The sequence below is a fragment of the Durio zibethinus genome, chromosome 14, assembly GCF_047325235.1.
Source record: "Durio zibethinus cultivar Kanyao isolate XHJ-2024 chromosome 14, ASM4732523v1, whole genome shotgun sequence".
NCBI lineage: Eukaryota > Viridiplantae > Streptophyta > Magnoliopsida > Malvales > Malvaceae > Durio > Durio zibethinus.
Genome location: NC_143175.1, coordinates 19,869,176 through 19,893,359, shown reverse-complemented (window position 1 = coordinate 19,893,359; position 24,184 = coordinate 19,869,176). Strand labels below are relative to the sequence as shown.

The following is a 24,184-nucleotide window of genomic DNA, read 5'->3' as shown; positions in this document are numbered from 1 at the left end:
TACTTTATTGACTATTTTCTTCCTACAACCAAAAAAAAAAAAAAACATAACTGTTTCATTGAATTTTATGAGAAAAGAAATAGTCAGAATAAGTTACAGGTCATAGTTAAATGGACCGTGCAGGATGTCAAGTTATAGGCAGTTAATTTCTTCTTGCCACAGCCTGAACTCATGTAAACGTCAGTACTTTTTTAATCATCTTTAGTTTTTTGTTTTGGTCCCCCTTATTTTTCTCTTTTCCTAGCCAAATTACTTTACCTGGATTAATTCCTCCTGGCAAAACCATGAATGATTATCATGCATATCTATTTAATTCAATGAATGCCATCCTTCTTGCTTCAGGAATTTTTTTCAGTACTTTCATCTATATGCCACAGGCTTTTGTCTGCAGAATTTTTCCTTTTGGATCAAATTTGGCTGGCTTAAAGTACTCACAAAAAAGCCTAAAGAATTTCACTTCACTTGTTTAATTACATAGGCTAGCTAACAAACCACTGAGCTCATTGTTTCTACAAGAGAAAAAATTTGGTTGCTATTATAATTTGTACTGCAACTTCCAGTTTTCGTTGATGATCAGTAGCATGCCAGATGCCCCTTTTATTTGATCGCTATGCATCTTATAATTAATTTCTAGATGTCCTTGTCCCCTCTAGCCTTTAATTTGCAGCTTTTTCAATCTAAAATGTTATGCCATTTATACCAAATTTAAGAAATACACTGAATCAAAAGTTCATGGTCCCCTCCTTTCATGCATTACCTTTTCCCTAGCTGGCACCAGCTGCTCCGATCCATAATTTTCTGGTCACTTTAAGTACACTGGCTAGCTAGGACCCCTTTTTTTTTTTCTATCTTTGATGAACTAGAAATATCAAACTCAAAACTACTCATTATCGAGGTCGGAACAACTTTACTTATTGAGTAGTCAACTTATATGTGTTCAGCCTTTCTTTTCACCATGAACCGCCATTGGAACCGTCGGTCGATGGGCCACGATTGAAATTCAATGGTCCCCATGGCAGACCATGATGATAATTATGGTTTGTTCCCCTCTTTGAAAAAAAATACAGTAGCGAATTGAAATGAGATGAGAATTGAATGATCATAACCATTTACATTGTACGAGCCAATTTCAGACCACAGAAGCTTAAATGAAAGCTTTGTGGAATTAATATCAAACTATCAAACTATTAATGTATGGTTTGCTATAGCTGAGAGCTCAAGCTTTTGTTATCACAGTTGCTTTGAGTTTCCGCTTTTCTAGCTTCTGAGTTTTCTATTAGTTTTTAATTTTTACACATTTTACATTAAGATATATTGAAATTTTCAATCATAAACGTATACTTATTTAATGACAAAATCAATAAAAAATAAAGCATACACACAAGACATAATATTTAGCATGATTGGATTCCAAACATTAATCTTGAGCTTCGAAACAAACGTAATTTCATGCTCTCTAGTTTTTAAACACATGCCCTTTACGTCTTCACATTTTTATAAACTTGATTTTCATATAAAAATTATTTCTTTCGTAATTTTAAAGGTTAAAACTCACTTTATATTTAAAACCAATTGACTTATTTAAGTAAACTTGATCATCACAATATCTTAGCGAATCCCACAAGCATGTAAAAAAAAAATCTTTTACAAAAGCTTTTAAAATTTGAGTTAGTATTCTGGACTAGGTAAGACATGCTCTCTAGCTAATTGAACGAGATCCCAATGATTAGTATCTATCCTTTGAATGAGTTTCCAATGATTAATATCTCTCTTTTGATTAATCTAATATTTAATTTTGTAGAGAATGAAGAAAAAAGAGGGTGTTCACGTAGCATCTCTCCCTTTTTTCATTCTCTACTTCTTATTTTTTATTTTATTTAATTTATTTTTTGTTTATTTTTTGTTTATTTTAATATCTTAAAAATATAAACATAAACGAAATTTCATTATTTTTGTCAAGTCACTTTAAAATTTTTTTAAAAAGTAAATATATAAAATCCAACTATAAACCTATAAATAAAAATCCAATATTAAATAAATTATAAAGTTTTACCATCATCAAAGAATAATTTCAACATCTTGAAAAATATAAACATAAAAGAAACTTTCATTATATATGTCAAGCAACATTAAAAATTTAAAAAGCTAAATATACATAACTCGCCTATAAACCTATAAATCAGAATCCAACATTAAATAAATAAATTTAATATTAAATTAAATTTTATCAAAGTAACTCTATATATCTACAATCAGACTTAAAATTGCAATATTTAAATACTCTTTCAACTTCAAAGTTATTCGAATACACATGTCATCATATTAAGACATGTATTTAACTTTCATTTTAAGAATAAATAATTTTGTAGCATTAGGCAATGAGTCATTGACCATGCAATAATGAGATATATGCTTCCTGAAATTATTTGGAATCCTAATTAAGTTCAAGTCGTTAACTTTTAGCAAGGAATGAAGTGAGTAAAAGAACAGCAAAAAATTACTTCAAATCATGTAATTAATTCTATTAATTTTGGTATAGTACTAATCAACAATTTGAAAATTTTTTTTTTATGAAATTACAAGTATGGTAAAAGTTACAATAATGATTAGGTATTATATTAATATATAAAAAATCATTAAATAATCGATCAATAAATTATAAATAATCGATCAATAAATTAAAAATAACTAGATAAATCTAACATAAAATTAAATCAAATTTACATTTAGCAAAACTTAATAAACCTAAAATTATAAAGTTTTAAACTCTTTTCATTTCATCGCCACTATGATCATTCTTTTTCTCTGCTTGTAATTTATTTTTACATTCATCTAAACAAGGAATATTTTTTGACGAATCCAACAAGGTTTCTTTTAAAAAATTTAAGGTAATTCAAGACCTTTTTTTTTTTTTTTAAATTGTTTTGATTTAATCACGTTTTCAAAAATTATGTTAATTTTGTTAGGGTAATTTTCTTTGATTTAGATTGGGTTTTGAATATCTACTAATTAAGGTCACTTGTTATCTCTCTCTTCAGCCCATGCGACATAACTTGAATTGTTGTTACTTTTGATGTTGTGTAATTTATTTTAGAATTTTTATTTAAATTATCTCTAAGTTATTTATTTTTTAAGAAATTTTTTTAAAAAGAAAATTTAATTCCTACATAAAATTTGCATTTATTATTGTTGTTGTGGCTTGCATTCCCAAGTTTCAAATAATTCATATTATTATGGTTCTTAATATTTTGTTGAAATGTAAAATAATTTAATAAGTGTTGATAATGTAAAATAATTATATATCATATAGTTGGTCCTTTAAATATGATGATACACATTTGTAAAAGTTAATAAAGTTAAGGTTATCAAGATAAAAATAAAAAAGTAGAGAATTTACTAATTATAAAAAAAATACATCAAAGATTATTGAATTTACTACATAAGGTTATAAAAAATCACTGAATTTACTACATAAAATAATAAAAAAATACATCAAAATATACTGAATTTATTTAAAATGTTATAAAAAATACATTTAGTCCACATTAACGATAATCAAACTTTGATGTATTTTTATATAATCTTGTGTGATAAATTTAGTACCTTTAGGTTATATTTGATGAACAAAATTATAATATGATAAAATAATATAAAATTATAGATAAAACTAGATTAAATTATATTATTCTATATTATGTTTGGTATGTGTAAGGATTAAAAATAAGATCGGATATTGTTTTACCATTTATCATGTTTATTAAGTGCAAAATTAAAATTAAGATAAGATGATTTTTTTTATTGGTCAAAATTACCCTTTATATGCTAATTTGATTTTTATGTTATCACAAGTTATATAATTTCTCAATTATTTTTTTAGAGATCATCTATCAATTAATTAAAGTTGCCCAAATACCTTTTTAATTGATAAATTCCTTCAATAATTTTGACTAAAAAAATACTCATAATAAACAAATAGATACATCAAATAAATAATAAATAAATATAAATTCAAATAAAATTATATATTATTTTATATTAAAAACCTTATAGCTTATAGTTTAAAAAATATTAAAGTTTGAATTACAAATTACTTGATAGTTTATAAAATATCAAACTTTGATTTTTATGTATTCACTCTCCATTGATGGAGAGTGAAGAATATTTGGAGAGTAGAGAAATTTTCAAATATTTTATAATTTAAATTTAAGAATAAAATAAAAAAATTTATTATTTAAAAATTATGATAAATTATTTAATCTCATAGATTAAAAATAATTTCTTTTTTTTTTTAAAGATAGAGTTATTTTATTAGTATAAGATATCTAATCTTTTCATAATTTAATAATTTAATTTAAGTGCATAACAAGTATATAATAAAACAATTAGTATCGTATCTTTAAATTAATCCAAACGTAACTTTAATGTATTTTTTTATTTGATTTTTAATTATAAAAAAGGCTGAAAGTCGGGTTACCATCTGACCCAAAAACCAGCCCAAGAGCTTTTATGAAATTCATCTTCTCTAGCAAGGGGCCAACGACCGAAAAATTTATCAAAAACTTTCATGTCAATGATACCTGTTTCTTGTCGACCAAAGAATTCTCCAAAATGAAGTACCGAAAATTCTTTTCAGTTCCAATCTTTGCTGTGTTTCTCTTGATTGGTTTTGTTTATTGTATGACAGTTTTCATTTTCATTGAAGATTGGGTTGGTTTGCAGAGCTCAGCTGGGTCTCTAAATGCCATGATCTTCTCTTTCTTGGCTTCTCTTTTTCTCTTCTCTTTCTTTGTCGGTGTCCTTACTGACCCAGGTCACATTCCCTTTTCTTATCTCCCTGATGTTGAAGATAGTTCTGTCTCAGATCAAGAATCCAAGAAAAATGTAAGCTTTTTTTTTTTTCCTTAATTTATCTATCAAATCAATAGTTTCAGAGAAAGCTGAATTTTTGTTCTATTTGAGCTTTAATGTTATTTGGGTTTTCTTTATTGACTCATGATGTAAGGAAATCAAGAAGAGAAGGGCTAAGAGAATTTGTTATTTTAATTCAGTTATGCAGAATGTATAACTTCTTCTGACTTCATTGATGAATGATTTAGAGTATACAATCAAAATACTGTAACAACTGTGCTGCATATAAACCTCCCAGGGCTCATCACTGCCGGGTTTGCAGAAGATGCATACTAAGGATGGTAGGATATATGTCTTTTATCAATTTTTATTTGAGGAAGAGTGTTTCTTTGACCATGAAATTTTCAGATTTATGGTTATTAATGCTCTAAATTGAGTGCAGGACCATCATTGCCTGTGGATAAATAATTGTGTTGGTTATTGGAACTATAAAGCTTTCTTCACTCTTATACTTTATGCAACCATGAGTGGCATCCACTCCACAGTATGTATCATTTGCTCCTTGTTTTGTTTTAATGTTACAAAGTTGCCCCAAGTTGTAATATAAAACCTTTCGTGCTTAGGTAATTGTAATAAGCTGTTCATGTCAGAAGGATTGGAATTACAGAGCAACTCCCCTCAAAATTTTTTATGTAAGTTGTAGTTAATAATATGTAGTTGATTAGGTGCATCTGCAATTTTATTTTTGTGATAGCAATATCTCTGGTCAACTGCATAAGTTTAGCTAGAATTCTGGCCAAATGCCTGTCCCCTGTTTCTAAATTTGTTGTGAAGGTAAGTGAGGAGTGAGGACGACATGTCTGCAATAGGCTGTTTCTAGCTAGTAGAAATGCTATGTATTTGTGTGATTTTCGGTTGTGTGGCAGATTCCATAGTAAATATCATTGGCGACAGCATTTTACCTTTTTTCTTTTAGACCTTGCATAAATTCTGGTTAAGTACCTCCAAGCTATGTTGATGCTATAGTTTTTCTTTCTCTTAATCCATCCGTGCCCTCTTATTTCAAAATGTACATTCTCTGGCTTACTTTTTTGTTAACTTCCTCAATTTTCTTAGACTTGATCCATGTCTGTGCACACTTATTTTCTATATATAAGGGGATATGTTAAAGTGAGAAGCACATGTTTTTAGGTTACCCTTGATTTTTCTTATCCCAAACATGGAAGACTAAAAAACACCCTAATCTGACCCAACCCTTTGACGATCTGGGGTGTAATGTCCCAAAAGAGCTAGATAGCCTTTCTTAGTTGGATTTATTTTACCCCTGGCTGTTATGTTGAGAGCCCTCAATTATAAATTCTTTTCTTTGTTGAAGTCTAGACTATAGTTCTCGGACCACCTTCTTTTATTTTCTAGGGCAGACTTGAAATTTAAGTTTAACTATACTAAATTAAATTAAAATTTGAGCTTCTATAGAGACTTGTGAGTTTTTTTTAATTAAATCAATGTACCAAATTAATTCCAGAGTCTGCTCACATAGTGTTTGACCTCCTCTAAGTTATAAAACTTTGTCATCAATCCTGCCTGCTTTAAGTTAAATACCATTCTCTCTCTCTCTCCAATCCAACTGTTTGAGAAGTTAGAAGCTATTACTAAATTCTCAGGGTGGCATGTGTAGTAGGTTGCTCGGGGAGCAATGATGCTTGCATTATGTGCAACACTTGGGACTCTCTTAGGTTGGCATATCTACCTTATAACTCACAATATGACAACCATAGAGGTATATTGACTTTTTACAGTTGGATGTGTGGCTTGAACTACTCCTGCATAATTATTTAAGTCACCACGAAATTATCCTTTTGCCAGTATTATGAAGGAGTACGAGCTGCATGGTTGGCAAAGAAATCCGGGCAGAGCTATCGTCATCCATTTGATCATAGTGTTTACAAAAATGTTACCTTGGTACTTCACTCTCTCTCTTTCTCTCTTGGCCGTATGTGTCTTTCCTTTTTCTTTCTTTTCCTCTTAAATCATACCTGTAAGATATTAGTATGTGATTTATTGGCCTCTTAATCAGGTATTGGGTCCTAACGCGCTGAGATGGTTATGGCGGACATCAATTAGCCATCTAAAAGATGAGTCAGCTTCCCTACTTCATGTGATAGTTCTTAGATATTTTCCGTTTATTCTCAGGCCGTTGCAGGATTAGTCCATTCCATACTTGTTGATTACATGATGAAGATTTTGCATTCTGTTTATATTATCACATTTGTTTCCGGAGGAGAAAGGAGGAGAAAGGATAGCTTCGATGAGTTGTTGGCTTAACTAGGTGAAGTGGTCAACCATAGTCGCCCGCATTGCCGTGTTTGCTTTGCTGAGCCAGATAATACTAGCTTGTTCTTTTACTTTTTTTTTTTTTTAAATTATTTTCTACTTCCCTTTCTACAGGAATTTTGTACATCAAACTGTCACATAATACACTAGGCCGTTCATATGGGCTACAAGTTGAATGTAATTTGTGAGATAAACATCAAATCATATATATATATATATTATAACATATATAATTATCAAATAGTATTTATAGACATTAACAGTTTTTTTTTTTTTTTTCGACACATAAAACAATTCTTAAAATTTATCATTATGACGACATATAAAATATTTATTAATTTTACATTATTTATAAAAAATATATCTAAAAAATTATTAAATTATTTAAATTTTAAAATTTAATCAAAAATCAATTTAAATTTTAATGAAATTCTTTTTTTCTTATACATTATTTCATCTCAATTTAAAATTAATTTTAAAATAATTTTAACTTTTTCCATTTATTAGCACCTAACATGATTATTTAAATTTATTATAGCTTTTAAAAATTTTATTTAATATCTTTAATATTTTTAATAAATAATTATTGCATTATCTTCGATTTATAAATATGTTAGTTGTAGATAAAGATAATTTTAATAAATAATCAAATAGCTTTAAAAAATAGATTTAGATATATTTGAATTAAAATAAAATTTAAATTTAAATCAATATTTGTCATGAATTTTTAATATTAATATTTTAAGAAAATGTGAAAAAAATATAGAAATGCTAGAATAATTTCACGAAAACTCTTATTGTTGGTAGTTTTTAGTTATATAGTTTTTTTAATGTCTCACAAAGCATATGAGCTAAACTTATTTTCTTTACAATTAATTTAATCTCTCTTTTTATTAGTTTATTCTTACTAAAGGGACTGATATGATTTTTTTTTTTATGATAAGCACTATTTCACTAAACATATTATTTACTCCATCAGGTAGGAATTTTTTTTTCAAATCAACTGTAATATACATATTTTTTTATTTCTCAATTCATAAAAATTTTAATTAGAACATAATTAAACTAATATCTTTTTTTATTATAATTTAAAAACAAAAAAAATAAAACTCAATAAATTTGTTTCATTTATTTATGCAAAAGATGGAGATACTAAAGTGGACAAATATTGTAGAGTTGATTGTAGTTCTTATATTTTTGAAATATAACTCAATGATTATAACCTTTTTTATGAAAGTTTAAGATTGATTGTTACATACATTCATGAGATATTTTATAAAGAAAAAAATCAATATTTACTTAAAAAAATAGAAAAGATAAATAGTTTAATACATTTCATTAAAACCTTTTGCCAATAATTTTCTTAAATAATTGTTTATAATTTAATACTATTACTTATTTAAAATTTAAAACTATTTCATTTTAGTTTTTACGTGAACATATTTTATATCAAATATCAACCTTAAAACAATTAAAAGGCATAAATATTTGAAAAGCCATGTAGATGTTAAATATTATGATTTTATTTAAACTTTTATAAAAAAATGTACATGCGAGTAAGTTATCACGTATATTATTTAAACATTTAAGATCATTATTTTTTTTAAATAAATAAAATTTATCTTAAAATTACATAAATATACAAACGTATAAAAATAATAAAAGAAGCTGAAGATGTAAATTAAATAAAATTAATTTGAAGTGATAAGATTTTTAATTTTTATTTTAATATTTTGTTGGTATACTTAATAATATTATTCACAATATTTTGTATATGTTTTTTCTTTCTCTAATATTATTTATCATATATTTTAAAGTTTGTTAAATTTTTAATTAAAATTTTTATTTTTATTATGATTTGATATTTTGTTATATTATTTATATTTTACATATATTTTAAACATATAAATAATTCAATAATATTAATTTAATTTTTATTTAAATTTAAATAAAATAAAAATAATTTATACATCATATGGGTAGCAAGCTAATGTATAAATGTTTTAACTTATAGTCGCTCATTTAAATTTATTTCATTTTTACCCTTGTTGGAAAAATTGGAAGTAGTAGTATTTTCTTTCGGGCACACTAAAAAACTCGTATAGAAATCTTGATTTCGAATTAAAATGTTTTCGTGGATTATGCTTATCTCATATAAAATAAAAAATAAAATTATGCATTCGAAATTAATGTAAATGAGGGATCATCCATCCTTAAATATACGAACCAAACTAATTGTTCTACTCACTCTTGAATCAGATAAATTTGCCAAATGCAGCGAATCCTTCATTAGTAGTATCTTTTCCTATTAGAATCTTTCATATAACAAATCATGGTAACTCACACGTGGATATAATAAATCATGGTGATTTACAAGTGGATTGAGGTGAGCAGAGCTAAGGATAATTTTAGGAATATTCATCCTCGAAAAGCAATGGATGAATCTAATTGCATCAAGATTCATCCATTGGTAAACTATTAAATTAATTTGTACAATCATTTTTTGTCTGCAAAATGTGTACTTTGGTATACTAAATTAGTTTGATGTACCATTTTTTTTTTTTTATCAAAATTTTGGTTTATTATTAATAAATATTTGATTTAATCGATTAAATTTTTTTTTTTTTCGATAAAAAAATTTTGAATTTGAATTTTATTGATGGTCACTTATTGAAATTATCTTAAATGCACGATTTACAATAATTTATCTTAGATTGTCAGATATGATATATCTTGTCTTAACTTGAAAAATTAAATAATCTATCTATCTCGAATTTTTTTTTATAAAAAAAAAAAAAAATCTTGGACTATTGGTGGAGTTTTTTTTTTTTTTTTTGTGAGTTTATTGGTGCAGTCAATTATTTTGGTGCAAAACGTTTTTTTACGTATCCAAACATGATATAATGATATTAATGATTTTTATTTTTGTCCATTTTGATTTCGAGTGAGATTGAAATGAAAGTTTTTCATGATCGATCAGTGCTTGATTATCCAAATCGATTTTGAACATGTATTCTTATCCATTCACCTCACAATCACAAAACAATGCATGTGCATAAATTTCGACAAAAAACATGTTTCTTTTTTAATAAAAAGAATGGACACATTGGATCTCTGGTTCTGTCCATTATCTGCACGTGAGGGTTTTTTTTTTTAATCTAATTTTATATTATACAAGCTGTGATTAGTATAATCTATATCTTATCGAAAATATATCATTTATAGTTTTTTTATTATAATAAAAATATTATATAAAAATTCATCACTTATAAATATAAATTTCATATAAATTTTTTATAAATTTATATAATTTTAAATTATAATTAATTAATTAATTATATTATAATGATTATAAGAGAAATGTTCCTTGTCTTATCTAGTATTCATCCATGCTTTTTTCAACTGCACAATAATTGTGTTTACACCTTGACTCAATTGGTCAAGTGGGTAGAAACCTAGACAGATATATTTTTTATTTTAGATTTTATAGTGAAAAATGATAATTTCATATACCCAAAATCAAAGAATTTGAATTTCTCAAATTTCCAAATGAAATTAATTTTGTAAGATTATTAAAATTATTACATGGTCTGCAAGATAAATAAGTTGAAAAGAAAGCAAAAATTTTGAATTACAAGATAAAAAGTAATTTTTTCTTATCTCATAAATCGCATTACAAGAATGTAAAAGTATCTCAAAATTCGAATTTAAAAATTTTAAATTATAATCTCAAATTGTAACGCTTGAGATAGACAAAAATTATGGGACAAAACTGCCAAATCAAGTTTGCCATTATTATCGTCAAATTATGTCGTTCTTTTTTATATGTAATTGTGGGCTAAATTTATGTTTTAAAAAAGGAAAGGACAAGACAAGAAGCACATGGACATTGATATGAGAAGCGGAAAATCAGCAAAGCGATTCTGTTGTCCAATGTGGTCGAGGAATCCAAATTCAATAATAAAAAGTATTCTTTTTAAACAAGGATGAGATTTTATTTATTAAAAAAGAAGTCAACAATTTCTCTTTAAAACATCCATTATGCCCGTCGATTATCTGGGCAAGAATTACGTAAGTTTGTTTGTCGACGTTAGGGTTTTTTGGCAATTTTCTTAGTTATTTTTGTTCATTTTGATTTGATAATATTTAGATTTAATTATAAACAATAAATATTCATAAAAAGACGAAATTTCTAATCATAATCCAAAAAAAATTCTTCAAAACAGTATCAAAGTACAGACAGAGAAAAAATTTATAGGAGTGAATTATTGCTTTTTGGTCGCATGCATGATTTAATATTCAGTTAGAAAATTAAAGATTGTTCCTATTTATTTGACGATGACAACCAGCAGCCAACATTTTTCTGTTTCTAGAAGTTTCTTTCTGTGTGCTTTTTTTTTTTTTTTTCTGTTTATTGATACAGATCCTCAACTCAAGAACAAACCCAAACCCAGTTCACTTTTTGTATCAGATGTTCAGAAAAAGGTTTACTTTTCTGATTCTATTCTTTGTTTCTTATAAAGAAATAAGCCATTGCAGTGTTTGTATAGAAAGAGAGGTTCTGTAATCTGTAGCGTAGTAAATATGGTTTCTGTTTTGAGTTAGCTGAGAAAATTCTGGGGCTGATTCTGGATTTTGGTTTCTGTTTTTTTTTTTTTAATGTTCTGAAGGTTGCTGTTTGGTTGCTGAGAAAACTGAGGTAAAGAAAGGGAATGTGTTGAGGAATTCAAAACTTCTTGCTTTGGCTGAGTTTTCAGTATTCTAATTTCACAAAAAAAAAAAAAAAAAGAAAATGTTTTTGCCTTCTCCAAATTTTTTTACTCAGAAACTAAACAGAACATAAAAGTTCAAGACTTTAAGAGTTCAATTTGAAAGCTTCAAACTCGATTCCTAGAAATACGAATTTGTGCGTGATTGTGTTATTACTGAATTCCAATACTTGACGTTCTTTACAATTATCGACCATTTTTGTTGTAATTTCGCTCATGCAAGCAATCTGCTATTTCTGAACAATTTGACTGATCTTTTTCCTTTTTTGTAAAGATTGATTTATTTATTTATTTTTATTTATTTTATTTAATTTCAGACATAAAAATATATACCAGCTCCCTTTCGTAGTCTCATGCAATTTATTGTACATTTTTTAGGTGGAAACAACCTGCCAAAACAAGCCACTAACTGAATTCTTCCATTTAAGGTAAGCAAAATGTGATTTTTCCTCTTATTTCATAGCCTTTTTAATCCAATTCCTTCTTTGAATTAAACGTGTTTTAACAATAGAATATGTATTGAGCTTTAAGATTTTTGCAGCAGGAGATTGAGCATTGAATAGAATGAAGAGCTCGGTCTCGGATCAGAGTTTCTATATTGAGAGTGAAGATGAGGAAGATGAGGAGAAAGTTTTTAACAGACAGGAAAGTGAAGATGATGGAAACGAATTTGATGCTTCTGATTATTCAGCTGAAAACCAGCAGCATAACAAACCCAGTTCCTACAATATTTCATGGCCTCAAAGTTACAGGTCATATCTCTTTTTCATCCTTACATAATTTACTACTCCTATGTAGAACTCTGCTCTATTCTGTTCACTTTCATTTGTTAAGTCTCATAGTCATAGCAGCCTGGATTGTTTTAAGGAGTAAGAAGTGTCGGGCCAAAAAAATTTTAATTTTTTTTCCTCTTTCTGGGATGCAGATGCTTGTTAACATCATTACTTTGATTTACTTTTCTTGATGAAGACTGATTGTGTATTTGTATAAGAGATGGTATATAATAATGCAGGTAAAATACAGGTAGATTGGAGCATCTCTTTAGAAAGGGAAAAAAAGTACTTAAACTGTAATCGATACCCTCAAAATTGCCATCATTGATGAATGTTGTATAAGATACGCTTCTCTATGACACGTTGGCCTAAAATCTGTCTCTAATTATTGAATTTGGCTAACGCTACCCTGGTGATATTGGAAACATGAATCCTCTAAGGGATCCTCTTAGAAAATAGACCATTTAAGTTGGTTGAGGGTTTTGATTTTTAAACTATAAAGTACAACAAAAAGTAGTTTTCTCTATCTCATTCAATTTTGATTACTAAAATTTTCTTCATTCTGCTGCTGGAACCTTCAAGCATACAAATAATAGTATATTCTGGTATAAAAGATTTTGCCAAATTTGACATAAGCTGAAAGTCCTGGATTCAAAGTAAACTAATGTGACATTAGCAACTGTTATAGAACCTTTGATCTGTGTAACATTAGATACTTGAATCAGGTAAAAAAAACCTGATTAATCACTTCTTTTAGGCATTGCTTCCTCTTCTAGTTTTAAATGCTTATGGCTTCTGTCAATTTTTCAGGCAGTCTATTGATCTGTATAGTAGTGTACAATCTCCGAGTATCGGGTTTTTGGGCACTCCTTCACTTTCAAGATTGGGCAGCTCATTTCTTTCCTCATCTTTAACAAGAAGACAAACTCCAGAATCATTATCTTCAGTGACAAAACCTCTACTACATACAGTAGAAGATCAGATACATACTCAAAGACGTAGTTCGCACTCTCTGCTACCTCCGATCCCATCAAGGAGACAGTCTGTAAGAGTAGATGACAAAACATCCAAGGTCTCCCATGAACTTCCAATTTCTCGGCAGAGCTCATATGGGCAAGCTGTGATTAATGGTTAGTTTACTCAATTCTTGGCCATTCCCCAAATTTTATTTGTCACATAGTTACAATCTGTCAATGTGATTGAAACGCTATTTTCTTGCCACTCTTAGAAACTTTGATTTAGTCATAAATCCTTCCAAAAAGGATTGCTTAATTCTGGTTTGGTTCAGTTGACTAAAATCAAATCATGAAAAAAATAATCAGGGTGCTTCTGGATGTCTACGATGGTTTTAACTATTCTAGTCTTTCATTAGGAAGATCCCATTGAAAGAACTTATGGTGAACTGAACTTCACTAATTATTGGCCTTGAATGGACAAAAAGGCCTTTAAATTTTAGTCATCCAACCTGTCATATGAAGCCACATCTAACCCATAAGTCCATGTTAGAGTAATATAAGATGCATTTACTTACATTTGAAACCAGATTTCAGAGTTTCAACCAAATTAAATAAAGTAGCATTCCTTAGTCTTTTCCGTTTGGGTTTATGCAGGGATTAATGTGCTATGTGGAGTTGGAATCCTTTCTACCCCATATGCTGCCAAGGAAGGAGGATGGTTAGGCCTTATAATATTATTCACATTTGCAATGCTTTCTTTTTACACTGGGCTGCTTTTGCGCCAATGCCTGGATAGTAAACCTGGCCTTGAAACTTACCCAGACATTGGTCAAGCTGCATTTGGTACTGTGGGTAGAATTGCCCTATCGGTAAGTCTAAGGCTTTGATTATTAAGATAGAAACTAGGAAATTGACAGATTAAATTAAGCACTAGTTTACAAAAACTGAATGATTACTGATGTCAGTTTTGTCTTTTTTTCGTGGCTGCAGATAATTTTATATGTGGAGTTATATGTAAGTACAGCTGGCTTTTCTATAAGAATAACTGTTGTATTTTTTTTCCTGATAAATCCAATAGTTGTCTATCTACCCTGGAGAAATGAGAAAATTTAAGCTAAGATTCCATTAGAAGCTTCTGTCAGGAATAATTTGAGAATAATATGATAAAAAATTGTTCAGCCAATGCCAAGTGCAGCTAGGTTCAATGGCAAGTACCACTCATTAAGGCATAGACTATATGTCTGAGTTTTGACTTCCTGAAAAGTACCTCCAGGTGAATTTTTGTCATTGAATCAGTATTCAGAAAAAATTCCACATTTTAATACCATTTTATGTTTGTAGCTGCGAAGACTTTTGCATATATCTTAATTGAAAACCTGCAGGGGGAAAAGTTTCTTTTTCTTTGTTGGTCAAAATTGCAGATAAATTATAACAAAAGGTTCTCCATAACCTGTTGAACTTACGGTTTTTTACTTATAGGAAGTTTCATTTTAGAATCACCTGCCACTATCATCTAATACTGTTGATGATAAATAGATTATTTACTTGATCACATATTTATATCATAGAGAATGTAGCCATTGCCATGGATTTTTTCTTGAACATGTTCTACACCAATGAGGTTAATTACTCTTATAATCCTCCATGCAGGCTTCTTGTGTTGAATACATAATTTTAGAGGGTGATAACTTGTCATCCATATTCCCTAATGCACATATTAGTCTAGGTGGACTTGAGTTGAACTCAACCCGTCTCTTTGCATTGATGACAACCCTTGCTGTTCTTCCTACAGTTTGGCTCAGAGACCTCAGTGTTCTTAGTTATATCTCTGGTAAGCAACATACTGTTCTATAATGTTTCCTAACTTAAATCCATAATATCATTTCATTTTAATTTTTCTCTCTTCAACCCCTAGGCTATCTCTCACTGCACTTTGTAACATAGTTTGAGATTGTCTTAATGTATTCTTTCTCTATTTCCAGCTGGTGGAGTTGTTGCATCAATCTTGGTAGTACTCTGCTTGTTTTGGGTTGGCCTGGTAGATCAAGTTGGCTTTCATAATAAAGGAACTACATTGAACCTGTCTACCCTTCCAGTTGCTATTGGGCTTTATGGTTACTGCTATTCAGGACATGCTGTTTTCCCAAATATCTATACCTCAATGGCGAAACCAAATCAATTCCCTTCGGTACTCTTAGCATGGTAAATTAGCTGCTCATTTCTATTTCTTATATTAAGAAACTCTGAAATGCAGAGTATTTTCTGTCTACATGAGATTTGTCTTGTTGCTCTTGCTAGATTTTTTTACTTTTCTGCATTATTTAGATCGTGCAAAGTTATTATTCTTTTTGATAGTTCAAGGTGGTGTAAGCAAAAGGGATAAAAATTGTTGATTAGTAACCAGCTGCCTCTTATTCCTTCTAAGGGGTTCTTTCTAATTAGAAAAGCTGCCAATCTTATCAATTTTGGTTTTAATTTCCTTGCAGTTTTGGAATCTGTTCTTTGTTGTATGCTGGAACTGCAATTATGGGATACACAATGTTTGGAGAAGCAACAGAATCACAGTTTACTCTTAACATGCCTGAAGATCTGATTGCTTCAAAGATTGCTGTGTGGACAACAGTACGCTCTTCTTATCAGATTTATCTTGACAATTTGTTCCGTGCTTAATTATAGCAAGTGGTAGAATTGCATATATTTGAAGATGTCATTAATGCACCAATTTTTTGAACATTGTGTTCCGTAATTAATATCCTATCTGTTAACTATAATTCATTTATTTTTTTGTTATTCTGCAGGTAGTCAACCCACTTACCAAATATCCTTTTCTTTATATATAGCATAATTACTGTGAAATCAGCTTACTAGGTCATGAAAATAAGTGGGAACAAGAACTTGACAGTTCTTACAGAAAATGAGGGATCATGAGTAAGCATAACTCCCCACTCTCTTTCTTACTCGACGTTTTTTCTCTTTCATTGTCCTTTCAAGAAAGAGAATTGTTATCATCTTATTCTGCCTGTTGACTTAAACAAAGTCTAGCTATATATTTGTAATCATTTGTGATCTCATATCCAAGAAAAACCGTTGTTCTGCCTTAATTAGACCAAACATATGCATTAACCATGTCTCCAGTGGCAATGAGTCTTGAGGAGTTGATACCATCAAGCCATCTCAAGTCTCACATCTATGCTCTCTTAATTAGAACATCACTCGTGATCTCAACCTTGTTTGTTGGTCTCAGCATCCCTTTCTTCGGTAAGCGTCTTCTATTTATCTTCATCTTCAAAGACAGAACTCTTCTCTTGCAATCGTATCTGCTATTTTGAAATTTGAACTAAGAGAATATGTTCTATGTTATTCTTTGATCTTTGTGCTTGGATCATCCAGTTAGTGCTAGGTATTCCATTAAATTTCTAGGTCATCATCAGAAAATTTTCCCTTGTTGCAGGTTTGGTGATGTCATTGATAGGATCTTTACTCACAATGCTTGTGGTAAGTTACCTTATTAATCATGGAGCTTCTTCTGTTACTTTTAAATGTTACTTGGTTGAGATAACTATAGAACAGAAGACTAATAGCATTTTTGACAATTACTTCCATCGCAGACCTTGATACTTCCCCCTGCTTGTTATTTAACCATCCTGAGGGGTAAAGTGACCCGTATTCAGGTATATGATCATATAATACATGTAAAAGGCATATATAAATGCATCATATACACTTATACTTAATCTAACAGTTTATAAATTAACCAGTTTTAATGCATCTGCACATAGAAGGAAACAAGAAAATCGAATCCAAGAAGAGTTCGTTTGGAACATGCATCTTTCAGAATGCTTAGTTTTTCTTTCTTCCTTTCTCTCATAATCTTTGCTTTTCTTTTTTATAGGCTACACTTTGTATTATAGTTATTGCAGTGGGAGTAGTTTCATCAGCCTTTGGAACTTACTCAGCACTCTCCAAGATTATTGAGAATTTGAGAAGCTGAAAGATTTTCCTCCTTTAAATAAACTTTCTAGAGTTGCATTTCAATTCTGGAATTTTGTATCCCTATTGGAAGCTTTGGTGTGTTGCTTTTCTTATGTGATTTAACACAAACAAAGAAAAAACAGTAAATCAGATTGAACCTGATATGGCTTTTCTCAATCTTTTATTGTCATTATTATCTTTACGTGTTAGTTGGGTTACATGGTAAATTTAGTAACATTTTTCTCTTTCTTAATGATAATGGAAGGTTCTTTGTTTCCATTATAAAAATAAGGCTTGAATAAGATTCACTTTCATGTTTTAAACAATGACTGACCAAGAACATTTCACTACATTCCACTTCTGTTCTTTAAAGTAATTTTCAATTTTTATTGTACTAAATAATAGTATATCTAATAATAAAAATGAATTATATTAAATGTTAAAATTATATTATAAATTACTGAAAACTTAATTCCCATGATTCATATAATATTTTAAGATGTAATCTCTTGTCTCAAGCTCAAATATCACCCTATGAAAACTCTTTTTTCTATTTTCAAACTATGTTTCTTGCAAAAAGATGCTAAAATTTTATAATGCTTCCCTGCCAGAGAAAAAAAGAACAAGTTTTGATTGTTTTTAATTTTATATCTCCCCTGAAAATCCTGAAACAGTCCAAGGCTCCCAACCTGAAACATGTTTTTAAACCTTAAACCTTTACCTCTTTAAAAATAAAACAAACATTTCCGACAATGACTTCTCAATCATTCTCCTTACACTTCTCTTCATCTCTCAAAACTCTGCTATATTCCAAGTTTCGAGGAGACCCTGGTTTTTCAACACCCTTTCTGAAAAACCCATGTTCAAGCTTTGATGGGTTTTCTTTGAAGAGAAAAACATTGGATTTAATGAGAAAAGTAATGGGTTTGGAGGGAAATTTGGAATCTTTAATGCTTTGAAAAAAGAAGGGTATTTGGAAGAGTTGCATGATGCACCATTGGCAGTTGAGTTGCTGCAAATTTGCAGTGAGAGTCAGTTTTATAGAGTCATAGCTGAGGCTCAACAACTTGAGGCATCTTTGATTATACTTTGCTAAGTGTATTTCTGGGTAGTTTATAGTATGATTTCTATGGTTTGTTTTGATTTGATATGTTTTTGTTTACTTCTTGTTGTTCGTTGAATCTGAGAAAGTGAGTTATTTTGGCAGGAAAATGTCAACGCTTAAAAACCTTTGTAGAGAATTTGATTTCTATAAACCATTTCTTATTCCCATATAATATTTTCGTACATATGGAGATACATTGAGCGTTGAGTTAGTCTTTTCTCATCCCATGAACCTCATCGGCCATTCCCAAGATTTAAACTTGGGACTTATTGAAATCTCCTATTCCAAACGTGGAGGTGTAGCTTTTGAGACGTCTTTTTACATTTAATGAGATCAATTAACATTGTGTGCTTTGGTTCCAAAGAAAGTGAAGGAAAGGGGGGAAATAGATTATAAGTGGGAGATATCCTGCCTTTGAAGATCCGGTTATCTGGCCTAGCTTAGATGACACTGAAAACAAGTCGAACTTTTGGGTTTTTGGTTGTTTGCAATTGATTCAAATTGCATTGAGCCTGCTATATTCAATCTTTAGTTCTTGTCTGCGATGTTGGCGAACTTAGATGAAGGTATTATTGTTGCAAAGCATAATTGTTATCTTAGAAACTACCAGTACACAACGCAGACACAAATATATTAATATATATTTATCTATTTGTGTGTGTGTGTGTGTGGTGTGTTTGGTTGATTTAATGTGCAAAAAGCTTATCCTTTTTGCAGAATGCAGATCAACATGTTTTAATATTTCATTTTCTTGTGGATATGGGAATAAATGCAGAGTATGAAGTTTTGTTTTAATTTCCTAGTTAATGCTTATGTCGAGTTTGATTGTAAAACAAAGTTATTTGAACTTGTAGGATGCAAGCTGGTGCAGAAAATTTATATATTTGAAACCAAAATTGAAAAAGTTGGCAGCTGATTACTATCCAAGGTTAGCTAAGTTTCTTTTGTAAATCTCTGACACTATTAAACCTGTCATCACAATGAAACTAGGGTAACTTCCTTGTTTCTCAAATCATTCTGCCATAGTTACGACATCTTTCCTCCAAATGTGTTTGGATGTATTACCTTTTTTGTTGCTATTAACTTACTAACCTATCAAAAAGGAGTGTACTTGCAGATTTTTTGCATAAGTTCATAGTTAGATCAACTTCATGCATCTCAATGCAAAATGCATAAGCAATATTAGATAAAAAACTTCAAATCTCCCAGGTGTGGCCTTAATTTGAAATTAATTAGGGGAATGCGTGAATCTTTTCCTCCCATTCATTAAGACCAGGCCTCTCTTTGCTCATTTAGTGAAAAAAGTTGCATTTGGATCATTCCTCTGAAGTAGCAAACTGAAAAATTATCATTAATTTGCAGCTAGTTTGGAAGAATTGGACATCTCATGACGTTCATAATCTTGGCACTTTTCTACTAATCTTTGTTGCCACAATGCTAAAATCTTGACATGATAGTGGATGCAGTTGAGCAACATCTTTTCCAGTCTCACATCAATTCTTCTGTAGTAAAATAAGGGTATTGACATGGAGCTTTTGATTTATTTAGCACATCTGTCAATTGTTTCCTTCATCTTATGCAAATGACATCAGACTATGAACCAATGCTCTTCCTCCTTAGATGGAGCCAAAAGCTTGCGAATAGCACTTTTAGCATGTTTCTTTGTGGCTGACTGATGAATCTGGAGATATCTTTCCCATTAAAGTATTAGGAGCAGAGTCGGAATCTCCAAGCATCTAACTTGGATGTTTTAAACTTTTGCATCCGTATACTAATTTGTTGCATGCTCAGTCTTTGATTTTGCAGTATTTTCTCCTTAGGCTACAGAAATGCTTCAATTGATAGCTTCCTTCTCCTACTTTGTGATTGATTTACCCTTTATCTGTTGGTCCTGCATCCAGAGATAATCCAATGGCTATGTCAGATTGCTGCCATTGTGTTTGCGTGTGTAACAAAAGAGTTTGTACCTTGTAGATTTGGTTCTTGTGTAAAATTGTTGGCGTATGATGTTGAGGAAGCAGACTTGGTGATTAATGTTATTAATCTCTTTTCAATGTTTTGCATAGATTACCATTTTGCTGCATAGATGTAAACAGTGTTTCACACAACCTTATTGCTCGTGCTGGAGTCACTGTAAATGTCCATAACACTTCAAAATACAATTGCTTAAGCAATTTGTCAGCTTAGTAGTTTTGCTTGAGCTGCCAATAGTAAATACAACTACCTTTTTGTACTTAAATGGCAGCTAATCATTCAATCTTTTGCATAATGTAAGAGTATAGAATAGCAATCGCCTGTAATCTTTTAAACATGCTTGCCAAACTTGTGCTTCAGTCCTTTGGGTACATTAACCTAACTTATAAACCTTTATATACTGAATGTAAATCTGCAATTTCTAGTTTCAATTTTCATATAATGCCAGATTCACCACTTTGCAGTGTTCCAAATCTTTAGAAAAAAAAATCTGCTTTTGCAGCTTCTCTAAAGAATGTGAATGTTTGAAATAACAAAACTGAACTTCCGTGTATAACAGCTTACTTTCTTGCTTTCTCTCTCTCTTCAAATTCTTCTGTCAGGCTGGGGCAACAACCAATTTCTAAACAAGGGGTAGTATACTAATAGTATGAAGTTCTGAAAAAACTCTTGACAGGACCCAATCTAGTTTTTCCCTCCTACTGTATGTATATTGCAAATACAATGATCATCATATCCTTGAATGTGCTAGACATTTCCTCACTTTGTTTTTACACTTTGCCACTGTGAGTTCATAGGATCTTTTGTTGATCCCTGCTTGACTTTCTTTATTACTATAGTCATGCAATTATGATTGTTTTAATTAATTATATCTTTTTTACATGTTTCAATGCCGTGGACTTCAACTCTGCAAAAAATGCCAACTATACAGGTTTGTTCCATTTCTTTGAGAAACATGATTTCTGAGTGTTTTAACCAATCCAAGTTGAGTTGTCTATGGCCAATCAAGCTGGGCATTGTCAACTTACTGCAACTCTTCAAGCAAGCCGACCTTAAGCTGAACTTTGATGGTTGGGTTTGTTTACAGTCCTGGGTACTTTCTTTTTTAACTTAATAATAATGGTGTTTGCGTTTCAGCTATGGAGAGATAGCAAGAAACAGGCTGAGGTAATTGGTGGCCACAAAGCATATTTGGTTGTTAATGAAGTACTCGAAATGATTGAAAATGAGTGATATAGCACAGCGGACAACTTTTCTTTCTTATTATTATTTTTTGTTTCTAAATATCACTTCTTTACAAGGAAATTAAATTTGTAATTTTTTTCTGATAAATTAGAATGGCAAAAAATCATTTCTGAAAAAAAAAAAAAACCGGCATGTTGTTTCCCTAGCTATGCTGTTCTATACAAACTGTTGCTTTTGAAAAAATTTTGATCAGAAACTTCAATTTATTTCTCTTATGTCTTCAAATATGAATTGCTTGGCAATGCTCTTTGTTCTGCTGTCATATAAGAATGCAATGCCACTGACGCATTCTGCTGTAACTTTTCTAACATGTATATTCTCTCAGAGAGTTAAAATCTGCAGATTTCTACCTTTATCAATGCCATTGCAACATTTTTCAGTGTAATTTACTAATTTGGGAGAGAGACAGGTAATTTTTTTTTTTTTTTTTTTTTTTAGAAAGAACAAGCAAGTACATAGGTTATCTTCCATTGCACAGCACATTAGACATACACACACATATAAATATATATGAAGAATTATTTCATTCATTGTAAGAGTTTTTAAAATTTACAAAGGGATTACAGGATTGTCACATGGCTTAGTATGACAATATATGTATAATCATTTTATACTGTCAGAAGAGGATTTAAAATCCACGAAAGGGTTACAGGATTATCACATATCATATAATGATAATCATTTAATCAGATTATGCATATTCTTTAGTGATGGTAATTGGCAAGGAAGGCAGTTGGTGAGTAAATTCTCGTGTTCAAATAGTAATTTTTCATGGTTTATCAATGTACATATATAGAGGTGTAAATGATACATTAGTACTCGTAAGTTACTCGAATTCGATTCGAAGAAAATTTGAATTCGGTTCGATTATTATCGAGTCAAGCTCGAGCTCGAGTAACTCGACTTATTGATCGAGCCGAATTCGAGTATTCTTATATCCGATTCGAATAGCTTTCGAGCTTAATTGAGCTTTTTTATTTAAATATATTTTTATTATTTTAATTAATAAAATATTTCGAGTCCGAGTCCGAGTTCGAGTTCAAGCATAAATAATCGAACTTTTGTCTAATATACGAATTGAGCTTATTTTTACATATTAATCGAGCGAACTCGAGTAGCTCGAATTCAATCACGAATCGAGCTCGAACTTAAAAAATAAAATTCGATCGAGTTCGAATCGAATATCAAATATTGAGTTGTGAGTCGAGTTCGAATTTCTCACTGTATCGACTCGATTACACTCCTATACATACCTACCAAATAAATCAAATAAAAAGATTATTTATCCTTGTACTAAGTAAATACTAAAAGCTTATTTGGTACCAAGATAAATAAACAAAAGCTTATTGATTGAAAATATAAATAAAAAAAACACTCATAATATGACCCTAAAATAGTGTTGATAAAATAAATTAAAAAATAAAATAAAAACTAAGATGAACTCTGTTAATCTTTTCGTCTCAAAATATTTGTCATGAGTTGATTTTTATCAAATTAGAAAAAAAATGACTTTAATATATTTAATATTAAAAGTTTAAAATTTTTTTATAAAATTAAAAAAATCATAAAAAAATTTTAAAAGATAAAAATGTTTTAAATGTTTTTAAAAAATAAGACATGATTTGGGGACATCCTAAAATAAAGAGACAAAGAAAATGAAACAAAGAGAGTACTGTAATATTATAATTTAATATTAAATTTTGCCTTCTATGCTTCAATTTTATTGAATTTTGTCAATATTTTCAATTTTAATGATTTTTAAAAAAATAATAAAATTAAAATATTTTATGAAATAAATTGTTAGTGCAAATAAAAAAATTGTAATTTCACTTTTAATTTAATTGATTTTTGAACAGGGAGTAACACAATTGAAATAATTTACAAATCAATTTTATTATTTTATATGAAAAAAAAAATGCAAATACTGTTAAAATCTAGAAATATTTCACATATGCCCTAATTTCTGCTTTCAACCTCTGCCCTAGCGACAAAAATAAAATAAAATCAACTACTCCTTACTCATAGGATTTAACGTCCATGCACGTAATCACCGTCCATCACAGTCATCACCGTCGCTTCTTAATTCAATGTCTCTCGTCTCCTTTTTCTGGGTCCCACTTCCCCCCCTCTCTCTCTCTCTCTCTTCTTTTTTTAATATTTTATTTAAAAAACCCCTAATAAATTGAAAAAGAGAAAAAACGGCCGTTT

The 24,184-nt window shown here is 29.6% G+C and overlaps 1 protein-coding gene and 1 pseudogene across 4 annotated transcripts; both read left to right on the top strand.

The window, feature by feature from the left end:
• The first annotated feature begins 4,475 nt into the window (after window positions 1-4,475).
• On the top strand, window positions 4,476-7,423 carry LOC111294117 (putative protein S-acyltransferase 15; annotated as a pseudogene). Its single transcript, XR_016327661.1, has 7 exons — window positions 4,476-4,881; window positions 5,097-5,189; window positions 5,291-5,392; window positions 5,472-5,540; window positions 6,530-6,628; window positions 6,715-6,810; window positions 6,926-7,423. The product of XR_016327661.1 is annotated as a putative protein S-acyltransferase 15 (transcript).
• A 3,714-nt stretch (window positions 7,424-11,137) lies between these two features.
• LOC111294167 (amino acid transporter AVT1C-like) lies at window positions 11,138-17,850 on the top strand. Of its 3 annotated transcripts, none has more exons than XM_089743704.1 (14): window positions 11,138-11,253; window positions 12,330-12,379; window positions 12,496-12,703; window positions 13,535-13,854; window positions 14,335-14,549; window positions 14,671-14,694; window positions 15,331-15,511; window positions 15,663-15,882; window positions 16,167-16,302; window positions 16,479-16,502; window positions 16,797-16,938; window positions 17,132-17,175; window positions 17,289-17,351; window positions 17,573-17,850. In XM_089743704.1, the coding sequence occupies exons 3-14, from the start codon at window positions 12,516-12,518 to the stop codon at window positions 17,669-17,671; spliced, it is 1,656 nt and encodes a 551-aa protein (XP_089599830.1). In that variant the 5' UTR covers window positions 11,138-11,253; window positions 12,330-12,379; window positions 12,496-12,515; the 3' UTR covers window positions 17,672-17,850. The 3 variants fall into 3 exon arrangements, with proteins under 3 accessions (XP_089599830.1, XP_089599829.1, XP_089599831.1); XM_089743703.1 differs by having other exon boundaries at window positions 12,493-12,703; XM_089743705.1 differs by lacking the exons at window positions 11,138-11,253; window positions 12,330-12,379; window positions 17,289-17,351 and having other exon boundaries at window positions 12,433-12,703.
• The last annotated feature ends 6,334 nt before the right edge of the window (window positions 17,851-24,184 follow it).